Below are 22585 nucleotides of genomic sequence, written 5' to 3'. Positions count from 1 at the left end.
ACTAACAAGGTAATGTGAACAGGGGTAACTAAACATATCTGGGTCATCCTCGATGAGATGCTGCAGGAGCTGGATTTTGGAAGGGCGCCATTTGTGAGTAGCTAATATCCGCAGAAGGGATGTTCGACTGATGCCAGATCGGCACGCTGAATTTGCAGAATGGAAAAAAAACAAAAATTGGAACAGGACCCTCAGTTTACACAGATCATTATGTTCAGTGAGGAGGCAAACTTTTTTGGGTGGGCCATTTATAGGGATACACCTAAATAAAATGGGAATGGTGACAGTTTTATTGCGTATGGTGTCTTGCATTGAAATCTGCTGCAATGACCCGGGTACTGCATTCACCAGACATCAACACAATTTCTATCCGCTCCTCACGTGTTAACCTCTGCGACATGTCAATGGCTGTAAACAAAGAGAAACTTGTAAATAACACATGAAAGAATAAAGTTACGTTAAAACCAAGCACACCATTGTTTTTCTTGTGAAATTCTAAATAAGTTTGATTTGTCACATGACCCTCTTCCCATTGGAAAAAATAAAGTTGGATCCAAAATGGCCAACTTCAAAATGCATGCCATGGTCACCACCCATCTTGAAAAGTTTTCCCCCTCCCATATACTAATATGCCTCAAACAGGAAGTTTATATCATCAACTATTCCCATTTTATTTAGGTATATCCATATACCTGGCCCACCCTGTATATTGGAAAGTGTTCGTTTTCTGAGCAGACAAATGTATTACAAAACTGAGTCATTCATTATTGAAATTAAATCCCTTTCCTCTCCTAAGGGCAGGGTAGCAGGACCGTATTCTGTACATCCGAGAGAAGCGGTCCGATTATTCCGATCAAACTTTGATCAGCATTTGATCAGAATTGGAATAGACTGGCATCAGTTTTTCTCAGATGTGGAAAGAGAAAAAAGTTTCTCCTCTGTCTCCATTTTGTCAGTCTGTGAAAATTGGACCGTACTCAGATGTTGTCCGAGTGTGAGTGCGTTCCAATTTTTTTTCCACCAATCCATAGACTTGCATTGCCGATTTTGATCCAACACTCGGATCAAAATCGGACATGTCTCTGATTCGTTCTACTGGGCACCTTGTCTGAGATAAGAAATCGAACATGTGCACATCCCCATAGAATATCATAGGTACGAATGCTGTCAGTGTAAACCAAGGATAGCACTCGTCTGGGAAAAGCAGCCGTGTGCACTAAACATAAGACTCTAAAATACCATTGTCTCATCCAAAGAAATTAAAGGCAGAAGGTAGAATTGCTTCTTCTAACAAAAAAAAGACATAAAGTACATGTCACGCCCTGTGCTGAAAGGAGCACTCAAAATGCTTCCCTTGTATCAGGAGAAGAAAAGAAAGTAGAAGAAGAGTGTAGAGCTAGGCACTAATTGCATGTAGGGTGACGATCCAAGGAAAACCACAGCCTTGGGTAGCTGTGCTTGATGGCCAAGATGGTTTGGGTAACTGTGGATGCATGGACTCCCAATGTAGCAGAGGGTGGCGGGAGAAAGACATGGGAAATCAAGCATAAGACAACTTCACTATACAAAGACTCCCTAACCCACAGTGCCAACACCATTGGGTGGTCTGCTCCATCTAACATCCTGGATACGAAAAGAAACATTTTCCTTTCTCTTTTTAACTTGGATCCTATTAGACAGAACTGTGAAAATGTGATGTGTATATTATTCTTCGCATTTTATCTGTAGGCACTATATAATCCATATTGCTCAGCAGCGAGAACAAGGCAAGGAATAGAGTGCAGGTCTTGTAATGACATTAGATATATGGCCGTGGTTTTTATAGCACATTGAAATGAAACACTTTCTTCTCTCTACAGATATTCCGGAGAGCTGACAAAAATGGTGAGTAACAAATGTATATGAACTGAAGAGAATTGGAAATTATTATTCACTGTTTCCATAATAACTCATATATTCCATTCTACAATATTCTCTTTGTGAGTCAGAAAGGTCCTGCCATATTTCACAAGATCAGGAACTTCTGCGCAATCACGCTAATATGATGCCTGGCACTCCATTCATGTTGTACAGCCCTACTTTGAGTATAGGAGGGGGCACCTTGGTACAAGTGGTTTGGATGCTTGGGCAGTATGTGGTTGCATGCTCTATGTTCACTACAGTCTTAGTACATAGAACTTAGAATCCTTGTTAATTATTTCAAATACTATATTATGACAATGTACATGGATAGATAGGGAGGGTGGCTGTATTCTGTATGGTAACAGTCTTTAACCTATGATACCCAGAGAAAGAACCAGATGAGATATTATCTATAGCAGATCCTACCATATAGTGTCCAGTCCTGAGAAGGATATAATCCTTAGTGGACTGGGGAGGTCAGTTAGCAAAGAGATTTATGGAGATACATTTTGGTTGAATCTTAAACATAGTCAGGAAGCCAAGGATAAGAAAACATTAATCCCGGGCCGTACACTTACGGTAGTCGGGAGACTAGTCAGACGAGTAAGGATTTAGTAATGGTGATGCAACAGAGACAGGTATGTGATACTGAGAGGATGAAGAAGAAGAAAGGTAAAACTAGCTGAGATATATGCAAATGGTCTCTTCAGAAAGGTAAAGGATTTGAACTCTAGTGTCACCTATTGGAAGTAGCAATCCTAAAAGTCAATACTGACCCTTTAATAAGCCTTGCCACACAAGATAAAAGCCAAGCCAGAGTCTCAATTTGCAGACACGTGTTTCGGGGTGTTGCTTCTCCTCAGTGCACAGTTTCCTCTATGAAAAGACAATTTGCATATATAATTTCCCAGAGTAGTAATTGTATGGGTTATACGCATCCTTGCACTGGCATGCCAGGCATGTCACTCTATACAAGAAGAGTCTTAGTTTCCATTCAGATGCCTCTCATACAATCAAATCAGATCTCATACTTTGCACTGAGGAGGGGCAATACCCTTAAACACATTTGTTCAAATTAAGATTCTGGTTTTGTTTTTATCCTAAGTCATTTGCAAGGCTTGTTAAAGGGTCAATATTGACCTTTAGGATAGCTACTTCCAATAAATAGCACTAGAGTTCAAGTCCTCTTCCTCTCTGAAGAGACAATTTGCATATGTAATTTCCCAGAGTAGTAATTGTATGGGTTATAAGCATCCTTACACTGGCATGCCAGGCATGTCACTCTATACAAGAAGAGACTTAGTTTCCAGTCAGATGCCTCTCATACAATCAAATCAGATCTCATACTTTGCACTGCGGAGGGGCAATACCCTTAAACACATTTCTTCAAATTAAGATTCTGGTTTTGTTTTTATCCTAAGTCATTTGCAAGGCTTGTTAAAGGGTCAATATTGACCTTTAGGATAGCTACTTCCAATAAATGGCACTAGAGTTCAAGTCCTCTTCCTCTCTGAAGAGACAATGTGCATATTTAATTTCCCAGATGAGCAATGCAAAGCCTATAAGCCTCCATACCCTGGCATGTCAGGCATGTAACATTCCATAAGGATAAACCTTATCCCTTAGATCCCGATCAGGAGTCAAAACACAGCAGTCATACCAGTATGTGAGATATACTGTGCATGCATATCAAGAACGGACACTGAAAGCGTGGGGTCACTGTGCAAGAAATGTGTCTGGGGCCCCCTCCCTGCCAGGTATGCTGCTTATGATGAGGTAAATCTGGCAATGGGACCCCTGGAGCCTCGTGCTCCAAGAAACAAGCCAGATTGTCCTCATTATTACAGCCCTGCAAGCAGGGGCGTACATAGCAATCAATGGGCCCCATAGCAAAAGTTCTATTTGGGCCTCCCCACACCTATAAAAAATATATATATTTATATTTTTTTTCTGAGATGGAGATATATATACTGTATGTGTGTGTAATACATAAATTTACAGTGTATATATATATATAATGTGGTGTAGTGACCACTAAGTCCACTAGGGGGCGCTGTGTGGGTGTCCCAGGATGGGCCTACAGGCATATCCATTGTGGTAATGGGTATAGGATGCTGAATGACCATTATGTATCCCAAGATAGGTGGCCTTGGGATGGAAGCTGGAAAATGTGTGTAGATCAGCAGAGGCACTGCTGAGCTGTTGTTACACTGTGTCAGCGAGAGCTGTTGTGAGCTCATTTTCGGGTTTGCCTCTGGCTTCTGGTGAGGGTTATGGAGCTGGCTGTGCTGACAGAGGAGTGGTGAGTTCCCTATCTGGACTCCCTCTGTAGGTGAAGGGAGGTAATGAAGCTGATCTAAATGGCAGAGACCGGCCACCTGAGGAAGAGGACTGCGATTGGACATCAGGAGTTTCTGATTGGATTTAAGGCAGCCGACTCCCTAGTTTCTTGCTGGTGATTTTTCCTGACTGTGGCTTCTGGTTTCCAGTTTGGTTCCTGCCTTCCTAAAGCTAAGTTTTCTCTGCTATTGTTCATATGAGTTTTGTCTGGTTTACTTAGTTTTTGTGTTCAGCCAGCCCTGGCTGGGACTGGGCTGAATCCCCATTTTGTCTCTGATCAGTTGATCTCTTTTGCTCTGTCTTCAGAATATACCTGAGTGCTGATATAGTGATTTGAAGTCTAGCGACTTCATGGCCTTTTTCTATCAGACGTATTGGACATTTTTTTTGGCAGGGTTTTTTGTGTGATTGCAGACAGCAGCTTTTCTTTCCTGTCCTTTCTAGTTAGTGAGGGCCCCATCGTTTGCTCAGCCTGTCTTTCTATCTGTGTCTGTGTTTTCATCTTGTTTCACCGACAATACTTGTTGGGGGCTGTCTATTGCTTTGGGGTCTGCTCTGGGGCAGTTTAGAATTTCCCTTTCTTTCTTTAGGCTTATTTAGCTCTCCGGCCATGACGAGGCGTCTAGGACCACCATAGGCACGCTCCACGGCTATTGCTAGTTGTTGTGGATAGGATCAGGGGTCTGCAATCCGCTAGCTACCAACCTCTCCGGTTTTCTGGGCTTAGCTTGCTTTTTGTTTTTTCCTCCTCGGTGACTCATTCATAACAGAGAGCTATCTACAAATCCACCAAGGGGTGTGCTTATGAGTGTCATAATAAAGTATATGTGTGTGAATGCTTGAAGGACCTGTGATGAGGTCATAGCCATGTGACCCGGTGGGCGTGGCTATGGACCAAATAAGGTAACCAGAGTAGATCACATGAGAGAGAGCGCATGGATCTGATTGGGCCATGTGGAAGGTCCCAGCAGGCCTAGGTGGAGGAAGGTGTGCTACCTTCCTGAAGACCACGTGCTGAGGCTGCTGACCCGGTGAGGCCTGTGGATATTGGCTGTATGTGAGGACGGATAAGTCTCCTGTGTTTGCTGAGGCTCCCGGACTGAGCCTGAAATCATGGACACTTATGCTTGCTTTTGCCTGAGCTAAAGGCTATTCCTTGTGTTATGTGCTGCTTTATGGGTTATGAAGCAATAAACCCTATGAACTTTTAAAGGAACGTGCCTCCTGATTGACTCCCGTTGCTCCTGAGCGAGTTGAATCCCTACAATATATATATATATATATTAGCATTCATTTCTGCTGGGGTCACGCACGCACAGTGTGGGAACACCAAGTGCAACACGAAGGGATGAGAGGAAGGAAACCCAGACACAAGGGAAAGGAAGTGGAGAGCTCTAAGCAGATCTAATAGCACCCTGCCTCCATTACTATCCCTATATTAGTTCCACACCAATCGCCAAGCAGGAAACCTAAGCCCTGTAGCTCCCTAGAGCAAGACCCTGGATAGGGAGGGGAAGGGGATGACCACTGGTCAGTCCCCACTGTAAACTTAAGACAAAAGATAGACAGACAGGGGGAATGAACTTAGCTTGAGCAGACTCAGAGAGGTAACACCAAATGTCCTCAATCAACTCCAGAGAGGAAGTTAGCCGACTGCTATCGCTCCAAACCTTCACAAGGGAAAAATGTGAATATCACTGTTGACTCTCTGCAGCACACTGGGAATTTATAAACACCCATGTGTTTCAACTAGTGCTGGAGGGAGATTGCCACTGGGTCCAAGAGTAAGAAGGATTAAGGAGATGTCTGTAATGCCAGACACAGAGTCCTTCTGCAGCCAGACGAAGAGCGACAGTCTCTTGCATCTGGCACACCCATGACAGCTGGTTCCAGCCCAGTCATACTTGCAGTCAGGTGACAACTAGAATATCAGTAATGTCAGTGAATAGAACACTGCAAGATGTGACTGACACTCTAGTTGGCATATGACAGCCAGTGTGCAAAGCGTATACTTGTGGCTACGTGATTACTGCTGGCACCAGCAGAGCTCGACAATGTATATATGTTACATTATATGTCTGGTATCTGTATCATTAGGTATCCGCTCTATTCATTGTCTATGGAGCTGATGGAAATTGCCGAGTGCAGCGCTCAGCAGCTCTATAGATAATGAATAGTGCAGAGGCAAGCATCTGCGCCATCTAGAACGAGACTGCAGACTCCTGTTATCAGAATCTCTGGGGGACCCAGTGGTCAAATCCCCAGTGATCAGTACGTTATCCACGATCGTATGGATCACATATACATCGTACATACCGTACATACATACACACATATACTGTACATACATATACCATACATACAAATACCGTACATACACACAGATACACACACATATACCATACCCACATACCACACTGACATACGCACATACACCAGACATACATATACACTGCATACATACACACACATGCACAGATATACAGACACATATAGACACACATACACACTTACTGTACATAGATACACACACACAGATACACACATATACTGCACATACACACACAGATGCATGCACACATATACACACATAGGTACACACACATATATACTGTACATACATACAGACACATGTACATGTACGTACATACACATACTAATTTATGAGCTCAGGTGTTCTGATGTGCTGTGGAGAAGGTCAAACTCATAGTTCAGAGATCAGCTGCTGCCGTGCTGTCCCATGCAGTTAGCCTCCTCCTCCGACCTCTTCTCTATGAGCTGCTGCAGCTTGCTGGGAATAGAACAGTGAAGAGAGCAGAATACAGTACACACTGTAAGTCCTGCTCTTCCTCCACTGTTGTCCCCTGTGTGCTGTGCGGCCCCTGACTACAGGTGAATACTCACCATTGGGACACGCCATGCAGGACAGAGACAGAAGCCAATGAATGCTCTCATCAGTCTGGTGGGGAAAGCGTTCATTGGCCAGCGTCTCTTCCTGCATAACACTCCCCGTATTTGAACTCCTACACTCGGCGCACCGCCTTCTCCCTGGCTCTGGGTATTTGCATGATTATGGGAGGGAGTTCGAGGGGCTCGATGTTGCATGACACCGGGCCCCTCTCATTCCCGCCCACAATTTTGATTCAGTAGCTCCATAGTGGCTGCATACTCTGCCACTATGGGCAGCATGCTTCTGCCTGCAGGGGTCCTCCTCCACCCTCGGGCCCTGGTGCAGTTGCACCGGCAGTATGTACCCCCTTGAATATATATGTCTCCTGCCTGTAGTCCTTGAATTGGTTTATTTGTTTAAAATCGGAAACCTCTTTTTTTCTTAAAGGTTCTCACGTGTGTGGTATGACCAGTTGCCGCATCCTATATTTGATATGTTAGGTGCCTATCAATAAACTGAGCCCTATATGTATACATTCACACCAGAACTGAGGGAGGGGGCCTCTGGGTCTCATTTGCTAAGCACACTAATGCCCATCTCTTCTTTCTAAATGAAGGATTAGTGGAGATGAGACAATTGTGCTCTTGTGACACAAGTTGTAGTAAGGTTTCAAGGCTCATACTGTCTGTGCTTCTAGATGTCAGTAGGAACAGATGGCTCTGTAGACAATCTCAGCAAGAGACCAGGACTCTGGCAGGACCGTAATAAACCCAGGAAATGCCTGTCATGCTGAATATTCCCTGTTGTGAACCTTTTTTTGTGTCCTACTGCTCTTAGTCTTATAAATAACCCTTTCAATGCATGATGAAGATATGCTACTGGAAGCTAAATAAGGGGTAATAATATTGTAAATTGTATAGAACACAAATGTGATGCGACCAAGCTCAGAATGGTGATCCCTTCAGGAGGGGAAGACATGGCATTACCTTATATGTTATGTGCCACTCTCCTGAAAGGGTTAAATGGTGAGAAAGTAGTTTCCCAGTCGGGATGCCGTAGCAGGGGAAGATTAGGTTTGATTCCCTGTGAACACCCCTCGATTAGACACCCTTGTGTTAGGAACGGCGGAACGCACTAAATAAATATAAATAATAAAGTTCGTTCGCCGCTCGGGGTCCACCGTGCAGTAGGTGTTACACCGCTGCGAGATAATGGCAGACACACAATATGGCGGTATATCGCACACGGGTTGAACGTCACCCAAGTGCGGTAAGCAATCTCTGTTTGCTCACAAAGATGTCAGCAGAGGTAAACACAAAAGGCTGAGCCTGTTAGTGTCACAGGTCTCAGGAAAATGCACACACGGTATTTGGTCACAGGAGCAGGACCAAAGACAGAGGAGCTGCGTCCGTCTAGACCTACCGTGCGTGCAGCGTCGCTACTGCAGATGCCAAAGAGGGCTGCAACTGCAGCGCGGCGTAGGACACTGCTGCTAGTCGACAAATAATAATAATAATAATAAATTTTATTTTTATAGCGCCGACATATTCCGCAGCACTTTACATTTCAGAGGGGATTTGTACAGACAATAGACATTACAGCATAACAATAATCACATACAGTAGATTATAACAGATACCAAGAGGAGTGAGGGCCCTGCTCGCAAGCTTACAGTCTATGAGGAAAGAGGTAGACACGAAAGGTGGGTGGTAACAGTTGCCCTGATTGTATGGACCAGCCATAATGTTAAGTGTGTAACAGTACAGACACAGAGGGCTAATGGATGCATAAAGCATGTGGGAACATGATGCTGGGAACCTGGTTATGGTAAAATTTTTGGCTCTGCCACACAGGGATAGGTTAGGTTAATGTGTTGAGGCGATAGGCCAATCTGAATAAATGCGTTTTCAGGACACGCTTAAAATTGTGGGGACTGGGGACTAATCGTATTGACCTGGGAAGTGCATTCCAAAGAATTGGCGCGGCACGTGTAAAGTCTTGGAGACGGCAGTGGGAGGTTCTGACTATTGAGGATACTAACCGCAGGTCATCAGCAGAACGGAGGGCGCGGGTAGGGTGGTATACTGAAACAAGGGAGGAGATGTAGGGTGGTGCTGAGCCATAGAGGGCTTTGTGGGTGAGGGTAATAAGTTTATACTGAATTCTGGAGTGGATGGGTAGCCAGTGTAATGACTGGCACAAGGTAGAGGCATCGGTGTAACGATTGGTGAGGAATATGATCCTGGCTGCAGCATTCAAGACAGATTGGAGAGGGGAGAGTTTTGTAAGAGGGAGACCGATTAGAAGAGAGTTACAATAGTCGAGACGAGAATGAATAAGAGAAACAGTAAGAGTTTTTGCAGAGTCAAAAGTAAGAAAAGGTCGAATTCTAGAAATGTTTTTGAGGTGCAGATGACAAGAGCGAGCCAGTGATCGAATGTGGGGGGCAAAGGAAAGCTCGGAATCAAGTATGACCCCAAGACAGCGGGCATGTTGCTGGGGAGTAATAGTGGAACCACAGACGGAAATGGCAATGTCGGGTGTAGGTACATTAGTAGCGGGAGGAAACACAAGGAGTTCAGTCTTTGATAGGTTCAGTTTCAGATATAGTGAGGACATGATATTAGACACAGCGTTTAGACAATCGCCAGTGTTTTCTAGAAAGGCTGGCGTGATGTCAGGAGAAGAAGCGTATAATTGGGTGTCATCAGCATAGAGATGGTACTGGAAACCAAATCTACTGATTGTTTGACCAATAGGGGCAGTGTACAAGGAGAAGAGGAGGGGGCCTAGAACCGATCCTTGAGGAACCCCAACAGTAAGAGGAAGGTGAGAGGAGGAGGAACCGGCAAAAGAAACAGTAAAGGAGCGGTCGGAGAGATAGGAGGAGAACCAGGAGAGAACGGTGTCCTTGAGGCCAATGGAACGGAGCATAGTGAGGAGGAGCTGATGATCCACAGTGTCGAATGCTGCAGAGAGATCCAAGAGGATTAGCATGGAGTAATGACCATTTGATTTAGCTGTTAGCAGATCATTAGAGACTTTAGTGAGGGCAGTTTCAGTGGAGTGTAAAGAGCGGAAGCCGGATTGGAGAGGGTCGAGAACAGAGTTTTCTGAGAGATAGCGGATAAGACGGGAGTGGACCAGGCGTTCCAGGAGTTTAGAGATGAAGGGAAGATTAGAGACAGGTCTATAGTTAGCGGCACAATTTTGGTCGAGGGATGGTTTTTTAAGTAGTGGATGTATGATGGCATGCTTAAATGAGGAGGGAAAAATACCAGAAGAGAGAGAGAGGTTAAATATTTTAGTTAGGTGAGGGGTGACAGCAGGGGAAAGGGACTGGAGGAGATGTGACGGAAATGGGTCACTGGTGCAAGTAGTTGGGCGAGAAGATGCAAGGAGCCTGCTTACTTCTTCTTCTGTGACTGGTTCAAAATCAGAGAGTGAGTTAGATGCAGTGGGGGAGGGAGGACAGTGCATGGTATGAGGGGATTTGGAGATAATTTCCTGTCGGATCTGGTCAATTTTTTCTTTGAAGTAATTGGCCAGATCGTCAGCTCGGAGCTCAGTGGTTGGGGCCTGTACTCTTGGATTGAGTAGAGAATGAAAAGTGTCAAAGAGACGTTTTGGGTTATTGGACAGTGAGATGATGAGGGTGTTGAAATAGGTTTGTTTGGAGAGGTGAAGGGCAGTGTTGTATGTTCTAAGCATAAACTTAAAATGGATGAAATCTTCGTGTAGATTGGATTTTCTCCACAGACGTTCGGCGCACCTGGAGCACCGCTGCAGGAAACGTGTTTGCACCGTGTGCCAGGGTTGTCGCCGTCTGCGTTGTGGTGTTCTATTTATAGGGGGTGCAAATTCATCCAGGGCAGTTTGAAGTGTTTCATTGTAATGCTTCAAAGCAGAATCAGGACATGAGAGGGAGGAGATAGGGGCCAATGAAGACTGCAAGTTCTTCAGAAGTTTCTGGGTGTTAATGGCCTGTGTGTTTCTATAAGTCTGGACAGTGGGGGTGACCTGAGCAGCCTGGCAGTTCTTTATAGAGAATGAAAGAAGATTGTGGTCAGAGAGCGGGAGAGGGGAGTTTGCAAAATCATCCACTGCACAAAGCCGAGAGAAGACCAAGTCGAGGGAGTTTCCGTCTTCATGCGTTGGAGAATTAGTAAGCTGCGAAAGGCCAAATGAGGAGGTTAGAGATAAAAGGTGAGTAGCAGATGGGGAGAGGGGAAGAGCAATGGGGATGTTGAAATCTCCCATGATGAGGGTAGGGATGTCACAGGAGAGAAAATGTGGAAGCCAAGTGGCAAAATGGGACTTTTGACAAAGCAAGCAAGACAAGACAAATGCAAGACAAATGCAAGACAAATGCAAGACAAAGCAAGGAAGCAAGCGCAATGTCAAACGCTAGCACTGTGGATGATGCTGTAGTGGCTTGAGGCTTGCCACGCGCTGGCACTGACTCAAATCTAAGTCCCTGTACACATTCGTAATATCAGAGGAAGGGGATCTTAATGAGTCATTCGCAGGTTCATACATCCATCATCATTCACATAGTAGCAACTAGAGACTATACTAGCGCATGGCCGAACGGTCATGCGCGCTTTTTATAGCCGGGACCTTCCGGAAGCTTCCAGATCTCCGAGATGGACCAATGAGATCTGGAGCAGGACCTGGGCACATGACTCCTGATCTCCAATGGGAGATCATCTCGTAAGCATGCCCAGTTGGAGAACAGAGGGACTTAGTCTCTGGAGCGATCTGCTGCAAAGCTATCTCCTCTGCGGTAGATAGACAGCAGGAAACCGCAGAATGTGAGGCTCTGGATTCCTGCAGAGCAGATGCAGAAACCTGACGCCTAACACCTTGATTGGTAATAATAAACAGAGTAGGGAGCGGGGGTTAAATGAGGAGTGTGCAAGAGGTTCGTGCTTGACCTCCGTTGTTTCATGCTAGACCTGCTGCCCCGCCATCCCTCCCTTCAGGGATTTGAATGACAGTAAGTTGGGGTTAGTGGGCTTGAGCCTTGGGCTAAGTTGCGGTGAGTGGTTAAAAGTTTTTTGAGTTTAATCATTCTACAAAGTTGATCGATTTGATTATCTGTTTAAATAATCACATAAAGGACATTTTTTTATTTCCACAAAGTCAATGTGTCAACAGTGGTTTTTATTTAGCCGCTGTATAGATTTGGGTTAACACAAACATATATTGTGAGATGCCATATACGTTCCCTCAGAGACTATATAGTAGTACCTGAGCACCAGAAGACATGGATTTTACATTTGAACAGTCACATTATAGCTACACAGGAGAGAACATGTTGCACAGGCCTTGTCATAAGTGCTGACATCTGTAGTCATTGCTGCATTATCCATGAAATAACAACGCTGGCTGAGGTTTTCTAATGATCTCTGTGTTGTGCTGTTCCTCAGATTGACAGCTGGGCATTACTATTCAGGCTGTGTTCACACGTTGCAGTTTTTTCACGTTTTCGCTGCGATTTTTAACACGCGATTTTGCAGCGAAAACACAAAAAAACAACATCCCATGCAATCCTGTGGGATTCCACAATGCTGTGCTAATGCTGCAGATTTTCCCACGGCGGAATCGCATCGCTGAAAAATATGCAGCATGCTCATTAATTTTGCGGCATTGTGGCGAATCCGCCCACATAGGAATGCATTGTTCTGCTTACTTTCCGCATGTGGCTGTGCCCACCATGCAAAAAGTAAGCAGAACATGTGCGGATGGTATCCAGGGGGTGGAGGAGAGGAGACTGTCCTCCAGGCTGTGGGTACCATATTCCCTGTAAAAAATAGAATAATAAATCGGGTTATATTCACCTTCCGGCATCCCGCGCAGCCTTACCAATGCTCCCGCCAACTCCCGTTCCCAGTAATGCCTTGCGGCAAGGACCTGTGATGACGTAGCGGTCTTACGAGACCGCTACAGTATCGCAAGATTGCTACGTCATCAAAGGTCTCGCAAGGCATTACTGGGAACGGGAGCATCGCGATGATCGGGAACGATGCGCGGGACGTCGGAATGCAGGGTGGATTTGATTTAAATCTAACTGATTAAATTCACGATTTAAATCACTAGTCAGTAAGGCTTGATTTAAATCAGTGATTTAAATCAAAGTTTCTACCTAAACTAGTTCTTGCTACTTTAACATGCAAGTAGATGAAGATTTTTAGAATCACTTTTTATATTACTTTTTTCTCCCCAGTTTAATGGGTTAATCATTCATATTTGGACACCACTGTTCTGTTGTACTTAGGAAGGAGAAAAATAATCCTGACCTTAATAACAATTTAAATAGATTTACTCAACTGAAACAATAACAACATTACAGCATAAGTTATTTGCTTAAACAAACATCCATGTTTGTTAACTAATTTGGCTAAACAAAATATATATATATAGTTTAAGAAACTTAGACTGTCAGCCCAGCCGACACATGAAAAACTTAAATACTACTGTCCCTGCTGTCCTCTGTAGCTCACTTGTCGTCATCTTCATCATCATCTTCTTCTTTGTTCCTATTCATAATCTGGAAAAGAAAAACAAGCTTTCCTGCTTTATTGGGTCCCAACCGATTTCTCAATTTTGAATGAATGAGTCCAAAGGAAGAGAATATTCTTTCAACGCCTGCAGAAGAAGCTACTGCTGTTAAAAGTGAAATCATTACTTGAACAGTCTCTAAATCCAAGCGCTTAAGTGACTTCCACCAGTTTACTGGTGTGACCTTCCTTAAAATATCTTCAGCAAACATATATTTCTTGAATGGTTCCCCCTTAGCTCTGAAGTTTATTATAGTTGGCATTAAAGATGGATGATTGCTGGATACCCATGTCATAGCTAACTCCTCTTCCTCAGCACTTAGGTTTTGACCCTGATATTGGATATTGACAATATTTGCCAAAAAATGAGCTGGAGTCAGTGCTTGTCCCATTCGTTTGTTTACTGCTTGTAATTTAATTCTGTCCATGTGTAGTTCTGTTTTTAAGTGTTCACTCAGTTCCTTCCAAATTTCAACAGCATCCGCAATAAAACAGCTATTTTTCTGTATTTTGTTTAAAGCTTGAGAGATGGGTTTCAGGAAGCTCAGCATATGTTCAACATTTCTCTTAAGCCCAATGTTGAGGATTTTGGCCGTGACAGTGCCATCTATTTTATCTCGATTTTCTTCACAAAGTGTCATCAGAATAGGCCAGTTTTTGATATACTTCTCAAAACAGTCCACCACAGAGTTCCATCTAACATCTTGTGGGAGCGTTAGCTTGGTTCCACCCATCCTTTTCAGAGCTGCTGCAGCAAAATGATTATTACGGAAGTATTTAGCAATTTCAACAACATTAGCCTTTATTTCTGGAACACTTAAGTCTTTGGCTAAGAGGTGCAGCAAATGAGCACTGCAACCATATGTTATTAGCAGCTTTGTATTCCCTCCCTGCTCTTCTAAATCTCTTCTCATCTTGGATACGTTTGCAGCATTGTCAGTGACCAAACTGCGTACTAGACATTTGAATTTTTGTTCACATGTCGTTATAGCTTTTACTGCCACTTCTTGTAAGTATTCTGCTGTGTGTGCATTTCCTGACGTATCAGTTGTTTGTGCAAGGAAGACTTTACCTTCTTCTGTTGTTATACAAGCACATACAATAGGATCATTGTGGACATTACTCCACCCATCAATACTTAGGTTAACAATTTTACCCTTCAGAGCTGTTGCACATTGCTCCATTTCTCTGTCATACACTTGATCCAGCAGTTTCCCTGCAACATCAACTCTGCTGGGTGGACTGTATCCTGGTCTCAGTGACTGAACCATATTAATGAAATGTGGGTTCTCAGTCAGACGGAAAGAAGAGTTCGTTGCATAAATAAACTGGGCAATTTTTTCATCAATCAACTCTTTTTCTAATCTGCTAGTTCTTATCACAAACCTATCTATGGTGGTTCCAGGAGGTAAAGGTTTTTTCTTCCTTTTGGGTGATGGTGATATGTGGCTGTGGGTGTCTGATGATGATGCTGCTGCTGCTAATGAAGCACTATCCTGGATGGATAACTCTGAAACTGTAGAACAGGATGATGGTGATCTTGGAGGTGGATAGATTCCAGAATCCATGAATTCCCCTAAACAAAAAAAGTCAATGCTGTTATTTTATTGTTTATACAATTTCTGCTTATTGTACACAACACATCACTGCCCCTGCCCCAAAAGGAATATTTGTTTTTCTTCATAACTGTACCAAATGACAGTAACATGCAGTAATAATAAGAAATATAATTTTTCTCACACATGACAGATCAGTCTTTAGAAATAGGATTCAATAAAAATGTTTACCAACCTGAAGATCCTGCCTGTTCAGAAGTGTTTCTTTGGTCATCTTCATCACCGCACTTCTCATGATGTTGCCTCATTCGCGCCACCAGGCCTTGCATCTCTTTGTTGCATCGTTTGCATTTTGCACGCATGCCTGCCTTACCGATAGGCGAAGGAGCTTCATTAAAATATTCCCAAACTGGGTCTCTTTTACGGCCTGCTGCCATTATAAGGAAAGAATGTAATAAACCTCAGATCGTACACACAAACAGATCCAGACTTGTCTGTCTGTGGCTATGCTGCAGTATTGTGCTCAAAGTTTCACTTTCATTTTCTTGTCTGCTTGCCCTTCCTCCTCCTCCTCACACTTAGATTCACATTCTTCTTGTGTTGTGCAGATCTATTCCACTCCAAACAATCAGAAACATATTGTCTAACTTCTTGGACTTGGCACTGAAGGGGTTGATTCTGTATTCATAGGTTTGTAGAACAATAGGATTAAGGTCTTTTTCTCAACTCTGTTCATGTTGTAACATTTTTGCCGTGAAGAAGAGGCTGGGACCTCTGCGGAGTCAAATTCAGTTTTGAGAACTGCGTAAGTAAAGCGAGCGTCTGTGATAATATAGGAGAGAAACTGCCCACTAATCCTACAGAAACCTCTGGAAGAGCATGGCATTGTGAATGTTACACATATACAGCCTTTATTCTACTGAGTTAAACAACTCAGCTTTATCTCATGATGGAAGAACCTTTGGATGGTAAAATATTTTCCTCAAAAAGCAGTTTATTGAAAAAAATCCGATTTAAATCAACAAAATCCGATTTAAATCAAAAAAATCCGATTTAAATCAAAAAAATCCAATTTTTAAAAAAAAAACATTGATTTTTATTCACCCTGTCAGAATGTGAGAAAAACACGATTTTTTATTTTTTTTATTATTTTTAACATTAGATCTATTTACTACTGAGGCTGCATAAGCAGCCTCAGTAGTAAAAACTTGGTCACACTAGTCAAACACTGTGTTTGACGAGTGTGACCAACCTGTCAATCAGTTCTCCAAGCGATGATACAGATCGCTTGGAAAACGCTAGTATTCTTCAAGCTAATTACGCTTGCAAATCACTAGTTTTTCTGTAGGAAAATAGCAGGAATTTAAAATGCGGTTTTCCCGTGGAATGGAATTCCGAAATTCCCACTGTAACTTCCGCGGGAGTTCTGCAACGTGTGCACATAGCCTCACCTTTGCAAAAACAATTATAGCATGTCAAATTGTGCATGAGTATGATCATGCCCGGTGTAATGCCTTGTTTATCATGTGGAGGTGCTATAGGGGAATCAAACACTTGTTTTCAGGTTCCTAAACAGATACCTCCTGGGAGTTTAAGCAGCACAACGTCCTTTTTATTAGGCTCTTCCTAACAAAAAAAATTGTCAAAGGCAGCCCAGTCCAGAAATGGACATCTAGATTGGGCAAATCTAGACCAAAGGGGATTTTCTTATATTCAATCAAGTTTCAAGCTTTAATTTTTAGGGGCGTTATTCTGTCCTGAAAGACTTGTACTGACATTGTTCTTTATGAATGCTCTAAATTTGTGTTATTCAATGTGCAAATACTGCATCGTATTTAAGAAAAAGATGAATAAATACATCATACGTCATCCTGTTATCACTTAACTCCCTTGCGAATGTACTACACTACTCATCTAGAATGTACTTAAAGCGGACCGGTCATCAGCTCAAAAGTGATCAGATTTTTGCCCTTTTTTATTTCCACTGCTTCCCTTATGTATGCTATTTTGTTTCTTTTAAATCCACCATACAGTTCCAGAGATATGGGTCCTTTATTTAGTGCTAATTTTTACGATCTTTTGCAAAGGGGCGTGGCTCACATGATCCTCTGGGGTGTGTCATTAGGCTCCTCTGCACTATTACGTTGTGAGTCACGACCCCTTAGGAATAAAAGAAGAGCAAAAACTCAGCATTTGTCACCTAGTGACAGGTCCTCTTTAAGGTTGCTTCTGAAATCTGAATCCTTTACTCTGGTCCAGAAGTGATGAAGGGTCTTCTTCTTTCCACTGTGTTCTTGCTTAGCTCATTAACTATGAAAATGTGTGGGAGAAGGAGATAGATGTGCACTGAATGAATCATTACTTTATAATTAATTGTATATAATACGTATCTCCTGTAGATGATGGAAAACTGTCCTTTGAAGAATTCCAGAGCTATTTTTCTGATGGTGTTCTGAATCAGGAGGATCTGAGGAAAATGTTCATCCGGATAGACAGCCAGCAAACCAAGTGAGTGATGGAAAAGAACATGCAGCATATATAATAAAACTGGCTGGTTATCATGAGGAACAGTGTAAAACGTAGTCTTACAGTATATACAGTAATGACATGTTTGTCCTTGTTTATGCACATTTTCAGCCCTCCCTTAGACATGGACAGAAAAAAATTCAGAAGTCTTATTATGTACCTGCTGTGTGTTTAGTGTGTTTTACCCTTTTGGCATTAGCAATGAGCTGAAAAGCAGGAATTTGGTAATGAGGGTGTAAGAAGATCCCATAGTGGGTCCAGATTCTGATTCAAATGTCTCCCAAAGGTGTGGCAGAAACAACCACACTAAAGATGTTGTGCACTACTTTAACTTTCTGAATCCATATGTTTCCCCCCAGTAAAATAATAACACTTATACTCAAATGCAGCGCCATTCCAGTTGTGTTGGCACTGGCTCTCCCATGGTTTTAATGACAATTTAATATAACAAACATAACAATTTATGTTATGCAATCCCTGCACCCGATTAGTGTTGGCTTCACCCTCCTCTCCTACGGATGTAGTCATCCGGAGGAAGTAGGAACTACGGCTGCTCTCTCACTTCATCCGGGTTTCATCAATTGTCCAAAGGAGAGGAGACTGAAGTCAACGCTGATTGGCCACAAAGGTTGCATGACATTATGTCACGCAAGCTCCGGGAGAACCATTGCCGAGATCGCTGGACTGACAATAGCACCAGAGTTGTGTATAAATGTTATTATTTTACGGGGGGGAAGAACATAAAGATTCAGAAGCAGTTGTCACAGTAGTGGACAACTTCTTTAATATAATCGATGATAAATGTCTAATCACCACAATCACTAGAATTAAGGTCCTGATCTCCCCTTCCTCCTTATTATTTTCAAATTAAATGAAGCAGTATTGTCGAGCACAACCACTGTCTCTCCATTTATTATCACTGAGAATGAATGACACTTGGCTTTTTCTTAGTCACATAGAAATTGAATCCAGCAACATTTATGTGTGACCATGGCACTTCATTTAATCTCTTCACAGTGGGGATTGGGATCTCTGCTCTAGTGATCTTTGGGGATCCCATTGGTGGAACCCGCAGTGATCAGACTTTTCATCATCTATCCTTTATGCCATAAATATCTAATAATGCTCCAAAGACATACTGATAGGGAATTTAGAATGTGATCCCCAATGGAGACAGTGATGATAATGTCTGTAAAGCTCTGTGGAATTAATGATGCTATATAAGTGAGTAAAATAAATATCTAATAGATGCAGGTCCTACCTCTTGGACCGAAACCTATCTCCAGAACGCTGTTGTGCATCCTCTGTCCATTCACTGTTAGGAGTTCAAAAAGAGCCAAGGAAATGTGAAATGATAACAAAGATTAGACGAGTGCACATTCTGTATGGATGGAGGATGGGTTCAGATCTCACCATCTTTTATTCTCGGATTCAAAGACCGCCAGTTTGACTTTTTTGAAGAAAACTCAGCTGTCCTATTAAAAAAAACTTTAGTCATTCAGATCAATGAATTATGTGATGGTAGAGTTGATGCTTCCAGGCAATCCTTGTGAGATTTGACTGGGACTAAAGCTGTTACTGTATACAGTGTAGGAAAAATGTTGCTACATAGAAACCATCAGCAAGCAGGTTAGATGCAGCTAATGGTTGTTTTAGGGCTGTTTTCTATTTATTATTAGTGTTTCTACATAGTAGTCTGAGCACTGGCGGACACAGACAGATGAGGGTCCTATGCAAGAGCAATATATGGGCCCTTTGCAATCTAATAGATGATCATAATGCACAATCCCACCTGCTTTGGAGGTGGTAGTGGCCCCCTTACCTCTTGGGACCCCCTATGTAGCTGCACAGGTTGCATCAATGGTATGTCCATCCCTGAGTCTGAGGCTAAAAGGCTGTTTTGGAAGAATTGTATGTCTGCTTGTCTTATTAGCATTTTGCAGGTTGGCTTATTAACCTATAAATGCCTGATACTCATTAGCACAGGAACATCCAATATATCTAATTAACATATAACAGATGGATGGAAATAAATATGGTACTGTATCTAGGTAGAACATACACAATGTAGGGCTAAATATATTCTAGAATTTAGGTTTTGTGCTGCAACGATTGTGTCAATGGCACTAACTTCTGCTGTTACTTACATAATTCTCCGGGAAACTGGAAATGTAATTGAACTGTTTATATTTGCATCTTTCTAAATTAAGTTCTTAATCCATTCTTGAGCTTGATGTGAAAGCAGGAAAATTAGGCAAGGGTATGGATCTGAGGGGCTTTGACATAGGGGCAATTTGTGATGGCAATAATGAGCACTGCTAAACAATAGATCATGTGTTTTCCCAGTATGCATTGGTTAGAGTCTACCAGAAGCAGTCCAAATGGTAACTAGATGGCACGATAATGGGTGCCCAAGGCTCATTGACATGCATCCAAAATAAGTAGGGCCCACACTGACCAAACACTGATGAAAATGCAATCCAAAACACTAATGAACAATTAAAAAAGAGAGAGAAGCCAGCGCTGCCTAAGGTTAGAACGCAATACATAAAGTGCATATGCACATATTAATTTCTAACTGTACTTTAAAATGAGACATTTAGCAAATAATTGATCAGTTGTTTGAGCCACCCCGCCACGCCAAGGCATTCTCATGTGGGGCAGTCCTACTCTACGTTTTTAATATTTGCTGTGCCATTACGGCCTCCTAAATAAATTAAAAGCAAGACTGCATAAAATGCAAAATGTACCTGAAGATTCTCAGAATCACTCCCATGGCGCCAGAAAGGGCAAGAGCAGATAAAGGCTGACCAGGTCCGGACATGGACATATCAGGACTAACCTCCGCACTGCCAGACCAGCAACCACAGATGAAGGGTGAAACAGGCCCAGATACAGGTGCACACTCAAACAAAGCCTGGGGCAGATCAGGGCTGCTATGCATGTGCACAACAGCCTAGATCAATCACAAAAAAGGCACAGAAAGAATGGCGTGCATAACCCAGAGCGCACGGCAAACTGTGGTGGTCAGCTACAACCAATATCAAATAAAAAAGAGAGAGAAGCCAGTGCTTCCTAAGGTTAGAACGCAATACATAAAGTGCATATGCACATATTAATTTCTAACTGTACTTTAAAATGAGACATTTAGCAAATAATTTATCAATTGTTTGAGCCACCCCGCCATGCCAAGGCATTCTCATATGGGGCAGTCCTACTCTACGTTTTTAATATTCGCTGTGCCATTACGGTCTCCTAAATAAATTAAAAGCAAGACTGCATAAAATGCAAAATGTACCTGAAGCGTCAGCAGCCCTGCCCTGCCCCAGGCTCTATTTGATTGTGCACCTGTGTCTGGGCCTGTTTCACCCTTCATCTGTGGTGCTGGTCAGGCAATGTGGAGGTTAGACCTGAGATGTCTATGTCTGGACCTGGTCAACCTTTATCTGCGCTCGACTTTTCTGGCTCCATGGGAGTGATTCAGAAATGCTTCAGGTACAGTTTGCATTAAATGTGGTCTTGCTTTTAATACATTTAGGAGGCCGCAATGGCACAGCGAATATAAAAAACGTATAGTAGGACTGCCCCATATGAGAATGCCTTGGTGTGGCGACTTGGCTCAAATAATTGATCAATGTTTTGCTAAATGTCTCATTTTGAAATACAGTTAGAAAACAATTTGTGCATATGCACTTTATGTATTGCGTTCTGACCATAAGCAGGGCTGGCTTCTCCCTTTTTTTATTTGATATTGGTTTGTGGCTGACCACCACTGTTGCCGTGTGTGCTGGGTTATGTTCGCCATTCTTTCTGTGTTCATTGTGATTGATCTAGGCTGCTGTGCACACACACAGCAGCCCTGCCCAGTCCCAGGCTCTGATTGATTGTGCACCTGTGTTTGGGCCTGTATCACCCTTCATCTGTGGTGCCTGTCAGGCAGTGTGGAGGTTAGACCTAAGATGTCTATGTCCGGACCTGGTCAACCTTTATCTGCGCTATCCTTTTCTGGCTCCATGGGAGTGATTCAGAAATACTTCAGGTACAGTTTGCATTTAATGTGGTCTTGCTTTTAATACATTTATGAGGCCGTAATGGCACAGCGAATATAAAAAACATAGAGTAGGACTGCCCCATATGAGAATGCCTTGGCATGGCGGGATGGCTCAAATAATTGATCAATATTTTGCTAAATGTCTCATTTTGAATTACAGGTAGAAATAAATATGTGCATATGCACTTTATGTATTGCGTTCTGACCATAAGCAGCGCTGGCTTCTCCACTTTTTTATTTACTAATGAACAATGGTCTGGATTTTTACTTACTAGCAAAATCATAGATGTCTGAATAAGGCCTTGGTTGCATTCTGACATAAGGGTTTAGCCATCACTCCCCACCTGCATTAACCCATTACTTGCAAAATTAGCAATTTTCTTTTTTTTTTAAATAACAGATTTTTAATGATTTGGGTTCTAATGAATCAGAAACATAATTTGCCAAATTTTTACAAATACGGATTTTTCAGAAAAGGGCATCCCAATTTTTGGACATTGGCAGAAAGTGATAGCAAAAACTCAGAAAAGATAGAACTTATTCAACTTTATTTTTTTGCATTTTTTGCTTACAAACTATTATGCAAACAATATTTTTATGCACTTTTTTTCAAAATATTATATTATAAAATTCTCCAAATAACTCAGTTAGGGGAATGGAATACAGCAAAACACTTAGCATGAAGGGGAACATCACACCGTTTGCAAATTCTGGTTGTTTTTTTCTTACATAAAGCACACCTTCTTTGTGTAGCAAT

The 22585-nt window shown here is 42.5% G+C and overlaps 1 protein-coding gene across 2 annotated transcripts in view; it reads left to right on the top strand.

Moving 5' to 3' along the window:
* NECAB3 (N-terminal EF-hand calcium binding protein 3) overlaps window positions 1-22585 on the top strand; it is a 209657-nt gene that overhangs the window by 5787 nt on the left and 181285 nt on the right. For both annotated transcript variants that reach the window (XM_073555394.1, XM_073555395.1), the window contains exons 2-3: window positions 1860-1884; window positions 17651-17759. In XM_073555394.1, coding sequence (XP_073411495.1) covers window positions 1860-1884; window positions 17651-17759 — 134 coding nt within the window. The remainder of the gene's footprint in view (window positions 1-1859; window positions 1885-17650; window positions 17760-22585) is intronic.

The sequence above is a fragment of the Dendrobates tinctorius genome, unplaced genomic scaffold, assembly GCF_039654945.1.
Source record: "Dendrobates tinctorius isolate UK_male_01 unplaced genomic scaffold, ASM3965494v1 ptg000223l, whole genome shotgun sequence".
NCBI classification, from domain to species: Eukaryota; Metazoa; Chordata; class Amphibia; order Anura; family Dendrobatidae; genus Dendrobates; species Dendrobates tinctorius.
The sequence above is the reverse complement of the archived record's forward strand: the minus strand, read 5'-3'. Positions and strand labels throughout refer to the sequence as shown.